This window comes from Leopardus geoffroyi, chromosome C1, assembly GCF_018350155.1.
Source record: "Leopardus geoffroyi isolate Oge1 chromosome C1, O.geoffroyi_Oge1_pat1.0, whole genome shotgun sequence".
Taxonomy (NCBI): Eukaryota; Metazoa; Chordata; class Mammalia; order Carnivora; family Felidae; genus Leopardus; species Leopardus geoffroyi.
The window spans coordinates 78,687,335-78,699,839 of NC_059328.1; the positions used below are offsets into that span (position 1 = coordinate 78,687,335).

Sequence of the window (12,505 nt, forward strand, 5' to 3'; positions counted from 1 at the left end):
TAAGACTGGTATCCAGAATACACAAAGAACTCTTAAAATCAGTAATGAAAAATGCAAACAACATAGTTTTGTTTTTTTTTTTTTTTAATGATTAAGAGACTTAAGCTGACATTTTACAAAACAAAATAATCAAATGGCCAAAAAGCAATGGGAAAACATTCAACTTGTGTTTTAGTCATCAGGATAAAGCAAGTTAAAATCACACTATGCAGTGTGGCTCAGTCAGTTAAGCATTTGTCTCTGGATTTCAGCTCAGATTATGATCTCATGGTTCATGAGTTTGAGCCCTACAATGGGCTCCACACTGACAGTGTGGAGCACGCTTGGGATCCTCTATCTCCCCTTCCTCTGCCTTCTCATGGACTATCTCTCTCAAGGTAAATAAATGATGTCCTAGTTCAACCACTTTGAAGAACTAAATTTTCATTTGATCCAGCAAGAGAAATGAATAATCATATCCACAAAAAGATGTGAAGAAAGTTCACAGAAGCTTAATTCATAATAGTTACAACCCAGAAACAACCCAAATATCCAGAAAAGTAAATGATCAAATTTTGATATATTCATTCCTTGCAATACTAACTCAGCAATAAAAAGAAACAAACTGCTGATACATACAATAAAATGGATAAATCTTATAAATGTTAGGTTGAGTGAAAGAAGCCAGATGCACTCAAGTACATACTATATGGTTTCACTTATATCAAGTTCAAGAACAAGCATATTATAGAAAAAATATAGGAGAGGGGCGCCTGGGTGGCTCAGTTGGTAAGCATCCAACTTCAGCTCAGGTCATGATCTCCCGGTTCGTGAGTTCAAGCCCCGCATCGGGCTCTGTGCTGACAGCTCAGAGCCTGGAGCCTGCTTCAGATTCTATGTCTCCCTCTCTCTCTGCTCCTCCCCCATTCACATTCTGTCTCTCTCGCAAAAATAAACAAACATTAAAAAAATTAAAAAAAAAAAAATATATATATATATAGGAGTAAATCCTCATGACTTTGGGTTAGGTAGAGCCTTCTTAGGGGCTTCTGGTGTGGCTCATTCGCTTAAGCACATGACTCTTGGTATCGGCTCAGGGCATGATCTCACAATTTGTGAGATTGAGCCCTGTGTCAGGCTCTGCACTGACAGCGCAGAGCCTGCCTGGGATTCTCGCTCTCCTTCCCTCCCTGCTCCCCTCCTTCCTCTCTCAAAATAATTATGTAAACTTAAAAAAAAAAATAAGTAATTGGGGCACCTGGGTGACTCAGTCGGTTAAGCGTCAGACTTTGGCTCAGTTCATGATCTCACCATTCATGAATTCAAACCCTGCACCCAGCTCTGTGCTGACAGCTCAGAGCCTAGAGCCCATTTCAGATTGTGTCTCCCTCTCCCTCTGCCCTTCTTCCGCTCACACTGTGAGCGTGTGTGTCTCTCAAAATATACATACATGCATGCATACATAAATATTCTTAAATATGACACCCAAAGCACAAATGACTATATCTATATCTATATCTATACACGTATATACAGTAAAACCTTGGTTTGCATGCATAATTCATTCTGGAAACATGCTTGTGATCCAAAGCACTTGTGTATAAAAGTGGATTTCAAGAACCATTGGCTTAGTTGTGATCATGTGACATTCGGTGTCACATACTACTCATATTGCAAGACATCACATGTTTATCAAGTTAAAACTTATTAGAAATGTTTCCTTGTCTTGTGGAACATTCGCAGACCAAGTTACTCCCAATCCAAAGTTTTATGTATTTATAATTATATAAACATATTGAACTCACCAAAATTAAAAATGTTTTGGTGCACCTGGGGGGCTCAGTCGGTTAAGTGTCCAACTTCGGCTCAGGTCATGATCTTACGGTTTGTGGGTTCAAGCCCCACATTGGGCTCTGTGCTGACAGCTCAGAGCCTGGAGCTTGCTTTGGATTGTGTCTCCCTCTTTCTCTTTCTCTGCCCCCCCTCCAAAATAAATTTAAAAAAACATTTAAAAAAATTTTTTTAAATGTTTTGTGCCTTCCTGGATGCCATCAACAAAGTGAAAAGAAAACGTAAGGAACAGGAAAAACTATTTGCAACTCAGAAGACTTATATCTAAAATATATAAGAAACTCTTATGACTCCATAATAAAAACAAGCAACCCAATTAAAAAATGGGCAAATAATCAGAATAAACATTTCTCCAAAGAAGATATACAATAGCCAATAAGCACATGAAAAGCTGCTCAGCATCACTAATCATTTGGGAAATGCAAACCAAAACCTTAATAAGATATCACTTTACAACCACTAGGATGGTTATAACTGAAAGACACAATAACAACTGCTGGTGAAGATATGGAGTACACAGGAACGCTTAGACACCACTGATGTGAATGTAAAATAGTAAAACCACTTTGGAAAACAGTCTGACAATTCTAAGAGAAATGGAAAAGCTATGCCCAAGAAGGGATAGGAAATAAATGCAAATGGGCATGCGGTTTCTTGTAGTGACAGATGCACAAAACTTATACAACAAATATTCATGGAAGCAGTTATTCATAACAGCCCTAAAGTGGAAACAATCCAAAGCCCATCAACTGTTAAATGGATAAAAAAACACTGGTACAGCCATACAATGGAATATTATTCAGTCATGAAGAGGAATGAAGTATTAGTACATGCTACAACATGGATGCACCTTGAAAATATGATGCTAAGTGAAAGAAGTCACAAAAGGAAACATATTGTATAATTCAATTTATATTAAATATCTAGACTTCATAAAGTAGATCAGTTGTTGCTGAGAAGTGGAGTGGAAATGAGAAGAGTAAGAAGCGATGGCCAGTGATTGCTAATGGATACGTGTTTTCCTGTGGTGATAGCTACACAACTCTGAATATGTGAAAAAACACTGAATGGTACACTTTAAAGTAGTGAATTGCATGTATATGAATTATAGCTCAAAAAAAGTGTTATATAGAAAAACACGTAAAATATATCAATGGCAATAAAAATCAGAAGAGAGGTTTCAAGGGGGTGAGGTTGCTAGAAAAGGGCACAAGAAAATTTCTGGGATGATAGGAATTTTCTAACACGATAGAAATCATCCATGTGTTTAATGGGCATGTGGGTAATACACAATCAAATTTGTCAAAACAAACTATACTTAAGAACTGAGCATTTCTCTGCAAATTACACACCAACTTTATAACAATTTATAGAAAATATTGTCTATGGTTAATGACACTAGGAGCAGTGACAATTAGGTGAGAAACTATTGCTTTTTATTATCGAAAGCCCTTTATAACCTTTTAATATAATGACTTGACTTTAGAAAGAACTGTTTTTGCTATATTAAATGCATCTATTCTGTAAAGAAAGGAAAAGATAAACATTATCTCATTTTTTTCTTTTCAAATTTGTTGAGCACTCTAACAAATTTTAGAATTTTCTAAAGAGAAACTTCAGAATTTTTTTCAATGTCATAGGCATAAAGAAGTCCTTTTGTCAAAGAGTTGAAGCATTTTCAAGAAGTAATACTTGAAATGATATTATCAAGTCTCTCCCCATTTGACTACTAAGTCATGGCATGCAGGTAAATAATTTACAAATTCTGGGGCGCCTGGGTGGCGCAGTCAGTTAAGCATCCAACTTCAGCCAGGTCACGATCTCGCGGTCCGTGAGTTCAAGCCCCGCGTCAGGCTCTGGGCTGATGGCTCACAGCCTGGAGCCTGTTTCCGATTCTGTGTCTCCCTCTCTCTCTGCCCCTCCCCTGTTCATGCTCTGTCTCTCTCTGTCCCAAAAATAAATAAATGTTGAAAAAAAATTTTTTTAAATAATTTACAAATTCATTAAGAAAACATAGACTTTATAGAATGTGTAGTTAGAATCAGGTATTTTTACTCCTCTTTGCTAAATACAGTGATGAAACAACTTAGGAAGACTCTTAAACAGCAAGATAATTAAAACATTCTGACATGGTAACAGAGGGAGCATACTACCTTGAAAATGTCAATTTCCAAAGACTTGCGGCTAGCAACTGGGAAAATGGTAAGCATTACTCATAGGTCTGTGGACTACTGAAAAGTCTATTCAAAACTTACTTATTTCCCTCTGTCCAGAGCACATGGGTTCACTGCCTTGGACGGATTTATTGCAAGAACAGAAACTACCTTCCCATCCCATCATAATTTCCTTATGACTAACTAGTAAGAAGAAATTTATCAGATTCAAGGAAAAGAATACTGGCCCAGTAGGAATACTGTATACTATAATCAAGGGCATTCCTCACAGATTTGTGTGGCTTCCTGGCCATTTTTTAACTGCCACTGCTATACAATAATTCACAAGCCCAAATGTATTCATCCTCCCAGAATGCTGCCAGACTAAAACGTCTCTACTGGATCTCTACTGACTGGACAATACATAATCTTCAGTCTCCTAAGTAAGCAACTCCAAGTTTTTGTAAGAGTTCTACCTCTAAGAACAGCATTTGCTATAACCCCACATTATCTGAGATGGGGTGCTAAAGCTAATTTTCAGTTGGACTTCAAGTAGCATTAAGAATGGAGAAAATGTAGGTGTGGCAGCTTCCAGAAGCTTAGAAGACTTGGCAGAGAAAAGGTATTCTCAGCTCTCTAAAGGACAGAAGCAGCAACTAAACAGAGAGCTGACAACAAGGGGAATATGCCAACACAGGGAATAGTGTGAGTTTTATTTTATTAGGGAGATTACCTTTACCGTATCTTAACAACTAAGAACTGAACCTTATCCTCACCAAGAGGTCACCGATCTAAGGAAAACAGCAGAACGTGTGCTTTATGATGGGCATGTAAGAAAAAAAGAGTAGCGTGGAGCAGTACACACTTGATAAACATCAAAGAAAAAGCCACTCTTGCTACAATACCATGACTGAAAAATACAAAGAAGGAAAAGGAAAACAATGGGTTATCTTTTAGGTATCTAGAGTATGAAGTACTTGGGGGACATCAATGTAGATAAGCATCTTGTAACTAAAAAGACAAGTCTGAAGCTTAGAACTTATCAGGTAGGCATCTTAACATCTCTGAAAACAGTATATTAAGATATTTGAGAGACAGCACATTCACACAACTTTTATTTCACTATATTGCTATAATTGCTCTATTGTATTATTAGGTATTGTTGCTAATCTCTTACTGTGCCAAATTTATAAATTAAACTTTATCATGCGTACATATGTATAGAAAAAAAACAGTACACATAGAGTTTGGTACTATCCACGATTTCAGACACCCACTGGGGGTCTTAAAAGGTATTCCACACCGGTAATGGGAAATACTGTATTAGCAAAGAATTGATAGTAAACTTTTTAAATATCCTACTGTACTCAGCATAATGCTTTCCTATGGATACCAAAACAGCAACAAGTCATCATGCCATTTGAAAATGTGTAAACTGCTAAGATAATTTACAAAGAGCTAAAGAAAGATCTAAGAAAAGCTAAGGTAAAAAAAATTGCCATATAAGAAAAACATTTGGAAAGCTAAATACTCTGGCACTTACTGCAGAGGGATCAACTTTCCAAACATGGGGTTCAAATATCTCTTGTAACGTTACATCAAAGGAACAAGGTATGAATGAATGTACTGGGGTAAAGACAGCAACCAGCAAGCTAAACGAAAAGCAAATGAGTAGCAACAAAATACATGCCTGACTCACAGAGTAGTCACAACCATTCACATCAACACCATCAAGTACAAATTCAAGTCTCAGAGCAACAACAACAACAACAACAAAGGGAGAATTAAGACAAAACACAAAGAATTAACACAAGAAGCAATTCAGAGACAATTCTTAGTGGGGTGCCTAAATAATAGGGATCTCTCCAGTTCTGAAAGCAAGCAGTTTTTTTCTTTTTCTTTTGTTTAAGATGAGGTCTCAGAGAAGGTGAACACGAGACTTCCAGCTCCCTTCCAAATATTCTGACCAGAAACTGATAGTTTGAGGATTAGTTTTACACAGACATTGGGACAGACAGGCATAGCATACTTAACTTCTTAGACTTCTTAATTTAAAGATACAATATAGGGGCACCTGGGTGGCTCAGTCAGTTAAGCATCAGCTTAACTTCAGCTCAGGCCATGATCTTGCATTCGTGAGTTCGAGCCCCGTGTCAGACTCTGTACTGACAGCTCCGAGCCTAGAGCCTGATTCAGATTCTGTGTCTCCCTCTCTCTCTGACCCTCCCTTGCTGACTCTTTCTCTCTCTCTCTCTCTCAAAAATAAACATTAAAAAAAAAATTTAACTAAACAATAATAAAGATACAATGTAAAGCTAAGCTAGTTACAACAGAAAAAGGAGTTCAATAAGTTCTTTTAATTACATCATCAAATTCCTCAGGAAATCAGACAATTGATTTAAAAAATTTTTAAAAATCTTCAATGAAAAGAAGAATAGAGTTTGTGTGACGACCTTAAAAGCCTCGCCTATGATTTAAAATTCACGAATTTTTAACACAGAGACTTAAAAATATGCGTTTTGCTCAGCTTTTTACTTCCTTAATATTCAGGGTTGCATTATAGAGAGTATCCTCAGGTAAACAAAGTAATGCTTTAGTAGTAAAACTATAAACCTACAATGAAAGTTATGTTAGATCATCTAGATCATCACTGTCCAACAGAAATATAATGCAAGCCCCTTATACCATTTTAAATATTATAGTAGCCACATGTACAGTAAAAGAAACAAGTACAATTAACTTTAATAATGTTACCAAATATAGTCAAAATATCATTTTAGCATGTAATCAAAATTTTAATTAATGAGATATTCTTTTTTTCAAATCAGCCATTCAAAACCTTATGTACATTCCACTTTTATAGCACATAAGAATTCAGACCAGCCACATTTCAGGTGCTCAAGTGCCACATATGGCTTGTGGCCACCTTACTGGATGGTAGAACTTTAGATGTTGGTAAGATAAAGATACATTACGGTTTCAAAGATTCCTGCTTACTTTACTTAAAAATACATAAAATACACTTAATTTAGTTTAAAAGAACCCTACCCATATTTTCTCATTCTCATATCTCACTTCCAAAACTCTATCAAAAAGCAAATTTTGATTCCAAATATAATGTAAAAATAAATGAACATGGCTGCAACGCCAAACTTTTAAACCACACAAATAATGGCCTATTAAAAATTGAAATTAGCAACATTCCCCTCCTTAATTAAAATGTACTGCTATTACACTTGAACCTTACCTTCCTAAATTCATCTCTGCCAAAGCCTTCATGTTTTCAAAATGAGAAAGAAAAACACATTTAACACACAGGAAAAAAACAGCTGTCCCATTTCAACTTTAAGGCTATCAATTATTAACTTTCATCAAACAGATCTTTGATATTATATTGAACCATTTCTTCACATCTTTCTGGGGTTGCCACATGTACTGATTTTTAAAAGTTATCATTGCAGTAAAATTATGGGAAAGAAAAAAACTGTTTATAAAATTTGTTATTTTCATTTTTAATTTTAATTTTCTAAAATATTGCCATTTTTATACTTTCTGAATTAAAGTGAGTTAAGTAACATGAGTAGCATGAGTCTATATTTGGAGAAGAAAAAACTCTTGAACAAAAGCATATCCCTTGCTACAAAAAGTAACTGTGTCTCGTAATTTTTACTTGAAGTGTGTAATTTGCATATCTATATTATAAACCACAGAAATGGTCAGAGAAAATTTAAGTTATTATTCTTTGAATTTTTTCCTCGGATATAAGAGGTTGGCAGGGTAGTAGGCAGAACAGGGGGAAGAGAGCTAGACCTAGTGTTTACCATTTTATTTTTTATTAGAGTCAGAGATGTGTTTTTCCACCAGGATTGTTCTAAGGTAAAACAGTGTGTCACTAGATTCAACCATTCTACAAATAAATCCTTCCCATGGATTCTGGGTTTTAATGAAGGAAAGGAAAGAAAAACTCAAAATGTGAACTCAAAAAGAGCACAGATTTTGGGGAGCCTGGGTGGCTCAGTCGGCAGGGCGTCTGACTTCCACTGAGGTCATGATCTTTCACCTTATGAGTTCGAGCCCCGGGTCAGGCTCTGTGTTGCCGCTCAGAGCCTGGAGCCTGCTTTGGATTCTGTGTCCCCCTCTCTCTCTCTGCCCCTCCCCCACTCAAACTCTGTTAAAAATAAACATTTAAAAAAAAAAAAAAGAGTACAGATTTTGAGTAATCCATACAAGAACAAGAATGACAACCTTCTGCTCCTTTAACATCAAATTCTGATTTGTCAAAACCTCTTTTCTGAACGTTTTTAAATAACTCTAGTAATTATTCTTTAGATATTAACATATACACAGGGCACATCTGGTATTCCTGAATAAACTGTGAATTACTTGGAGAAAAGTTCATCTATATCCATAACTTACAATAATTCCTACTATAGTGCTCTGTATGTATTAGTAGTACAGTAATTACTGATCACAACCATAAAAATAAATTCAACTTTGGTCACTTACAAACTCAGCACCAAAAGTTATCTTTTGTGTGCACTATTTTTCCATTAAAGAACCAATTCATTTTTTTATTAATATTTATATTTTAGTTAACATACAGTACAATATTGGTTTCAGAAGTAGATTCAGTGTTTCATCATTTACATACATCATCCTGTGCTCAATACAAGTGCCCCTTTTTTTTTTTTAATGTTTATCTTTGAGAGAGCGTGAGCGGGAAGGAACAGAGAGAAAGGGAGACAGAGAATGTGAAGCAGGCTCTGCATTGCCAACACAAAGCCCAACTTCGAAACCATGAACCATGAGATCATAACCTGAGCTGAAGTTGGACACTCAATGGATTGGGCCACCGAAAAAAACTGTCAACAAGTTTCCAAATTTGAAGAAAACTATAAATGTACAAGAAGTTCCACAAAACCCAAATACAAGAAACATGAAAAAAAGTACAATCAGGCAGCTCTGAATCAAACTGCTTAGATCAGGAATAAAGAAAAAAATCTTAAAAAGAGGAAAAAAAACACACTATATATACAGGAACAAAGATAAGGAATGGATCAGATTTCCTAATGAAAACAATGCAAGACAGAAGTCAATGAAACATCACCGAAGCACTGTGGGGGCTGGGGGTGGGGGAACTGTCAACCTATATGCAAAGAAAACATCCTTACAAATCAAAGGCAAAATGAAGACTCAAACATACAAGAGCAGCCCCACCCTTCATGAATTATTATTAAACGAAGTCCTTCAGACAGGAAAAGTATATCAGGTGGAAATCTAGAGTTAAAGAATGAAAGAGCTCCAGAGATGGAAACTATGTAAATATATGAGATATTTTATTATTTTAATTTCTTTAAAAGATAATTGTTGAAGCAAAAATATTAATACAGAATGAGGGTTACAACATATATAATAGGAAGACACAGGACAAAACTAGCATAAAGGACTGGAGAGGAGATATGGAACTGTACTATTTTTTTTTTTTAATGTTTATTTATTTTTGAGACAGAGAGAAACAGAGTATAGTAGGGGAGGGGCAGAGAGAGAGAGAGGGAAACACAGAATCCAAAGGAGGCGCAGGCTCTGAGCTGTCAGCACAGAGCCCCATGCAGGGCTCAGACTCACCAACTGTGAGATCATGACCTGAGCCAAAGTATACGCTTAACTGACTGAGCCACCTAAGTGCCCCTGTACTATTCTAAGTTCTTACACCACATCTGAAATAGTATGAGATCCCTTGAACGCAGACAGAGATAAATTAGAGATTTCTACTATGAACCTTAAAGCAACCAGTAAAATAACAAAACATATTTATAGCTGATAAATCAACAAATAAACACTAAAAAAATTCCATTAAATAAAAAGTAAGCAGAAAAATAAAAAGGAAACAACAATATAAAACAAAATGACAGGGGTGCCTGGTGGCTCAGTCAGTTAAGCATCTGACTCTTGATTTTGGTGCTGGTCATGACCTCACAGTCATGAGACCAAGCCCCATGGAGCCCACTTAAGATTCTCTCTCCCTCTGCCTCCCTTGCGCACTCTCTCTCAAAAAACAATAATAATAATAATAATAATAATAATAATAATTTAAAAAATAAAACAAAAGGTTTAAACATAAGCATATCAATAATCACATTAAATATAAATGATCTATTTTCCTGAAAACCTAGAAAACACTGTTTTCTAGTCACAAAAGACTACCTACTTTATGATTCCATAATGAAGTGTCCAAGAGTAGGCAAACCCACAGAGATAGAAAGCAGATTAGTGATTACCAGTGGCTGGAAGAAAGGTAAAAAAGGGAGAGTAATCAGTAGAGAGTTTCTTCGGGGGGGGGGATTAAAATGTTCTGAAATTGAATAATAGTAATAGATGCACAACTTTGTAAATATACCAAAATCACTATATCATATGCTTTCAAAGGGTGGATTTTACAGTGTGTGAACAAAGATACAATAAAAATACAGTGAAAACACAGGAAAAAAGCAAAAGAAATATTAACAGCAGCATACATATTTTCTTGGATCTAGCCCTGCAAGAAGACTGTAATTCTCACTTCACTCCAAAAGGTTTGGATACATGATTTGCTTTGGCCAATAAAATCTAGATAGAAGTTACGTCTACAACTCCCTAACAGACACTTTAAGGTATTTCCACTCTATGTCTTTTGCATCTGCCACAGGTCTGGTTTATCCTGGATAAGGGGTGGTCATTAGTCCTGGAATAAGGAAGTATGGAACAAAGATGTACTCAACTTGCAGCTTAAAATGAATACGAAATGTGAGGAAGAAATAAAACTTTGTTTTTGTAATTTTTAAAAAAGTAAATGGTAAATATTATAAGGCAAAGATCATTCATTTGTATTTTTAAAAGATATAAATATATGTTGCCTAGCTGAGGAACTTTAAAGGCTGGAAAATGTATAATATTTTAACACTATTCAAAAGAAAGGTACAATGACTATGTAGATTTCTAAGCAAACAGTATTACCAAAGATAAAGAAGGGGTTTCACAAGAGGGCAAAACAAACCTAAATGTTTAAATACTTAATAAGTACAACTTCAAGATACATGAAACAAAAACTGAAATAATTTAAAGAGAAACAGACAAATCCACAATTATAGTTGGGATTTTCCATACTCTTCTGTCCAACAGAAAACCAGAAAAGAAATAGTAGACTTGAACATTATCAATCCATTTTAATCAACTAATGTTTATAGAATACTCTACCAAACAGTTTAATATACCCTCTTCTCAAGTTCACATAAAATGTTTACCAAAATAAGATAATATTCAAGATCATAAAAGAATTCTCAATAAATTTAAATGGCTGTTGCTAAAACAGGGCTTAAAAATAGACAGCACCAAACAAATACTAGAAAAGAAGAAAGATCACAAAGACATTACATATAAATGTAAAAAAAATCGTAAGACAACTACAGATCAATATTTACCCTGAACAAAGATGCAAAAATTCCAAATACAATTTTAGCAGATCAAATCCAACAATATTTTGTAAAGACAATTTATCACAACCAAGTGGGATTATCTCAGGAATGCAAAGTTGGTTTAACATTCAAAAATTAATGTAATTCACCATATCAGACTATAAAAGGAACACTACATGATCATTTCAGTAAATGGAGAAAAAGCATTTGACAACATCCAAAATCTATTTCTTTTAAACTCTAAACAAATGAGGAAGATAAAGAAACTTCCTCAATCTGATAAAAGCCATCTACAAAAGCCTACAGTTAACATATTTAATGTTTCATCCCTAAGATCAAGAAACAAAATGTACATTCACCACTTACATTCAAATTTGTACTCAAGGTATTGGCCAGTTGTAATAAGGCAAGAAAAAGAAATAAAGGCATCCAGATTGGAAAGAAGAGGTGAAAGTGCTTTAATCAGAGTTAACATCCTCATTCACATTACAAAATCTAATGTAATCTAAAAAAATAAAAACAACAAAACCTACCAGAACAACAAGTTTAGCAATGCAGTAGGATATATAAGGCAATACAGTTCAATCAAAGCCTCAGTAAGTGTTTTTGTGGAAATTAACAATTTGTTTTAAAATTCATACGGGAATCCTGAGAAACTTAACAGAAACCCATGGGGGAGGGGAAGGAAGAAAAAAAAAAAAAAAAGAGGTTAGAGTGGGAGAGAGCCAAAGCATAAGAGACTCATAAAAACTGAGAACAAACTGAGGGTTGATGGGGGGTGGGAGGGAGAGGAGGGTGGGTGATGGGTATTGAGGAGGGCACCTTTTGGGATGAGCACTGGGTGTTGTATGGAAACCAATTGACAATAAATTTCATATATTGAAAAAAAAAAAAGAAATGTTCCAAATTAGGTATTTTAGGAAAGGTATAGGTTATTTTTTCAAAATATTCTTCCCGGTTTTAAAAAAAAATAAAATCTTTTGCATTAAAAAAATTAATTAATTAATTAATAAAATAAAATAAAATTCATATGGGAATGTTAAGTTCCAAAAATAGTCAAAATGGAGAACT

The 12,505-nt window shown here is 35.1% G+C and overlaps 1 protein-coding gene across 16 annotated transcripts in view; it reads right to left on the bottom strand.

Annotated features, from left to right (window-relative positions):
* The window catches only part of EVI5 (ecotropic viral integration site 5), a 244,123-nt gene that overhangs the window by 163,730 nt on the left and 67,888 nt on the right, over positions 1 to 12,505 (bottom strand). The window contains exon 1 of one of the 16 annotated variants that reach the window (XM_045478296.1): positions 7,231 to 7,393. The exons of the other annotated variants lie outside the window; for them this stretch is intronic. Coding sequence (XP_045334252.1) covers positions 7,231 to 7,262 — 32 coding nt within the window. The 5' untranslated portion in view covers positions 7,263 to 7,393. Of the gene's footprint in view, positions 1 to 7,230; positions 7,394 to 12,505 lie in introns of those variants that run through there. 16 annotated transcript variants of the gene reach the window in all.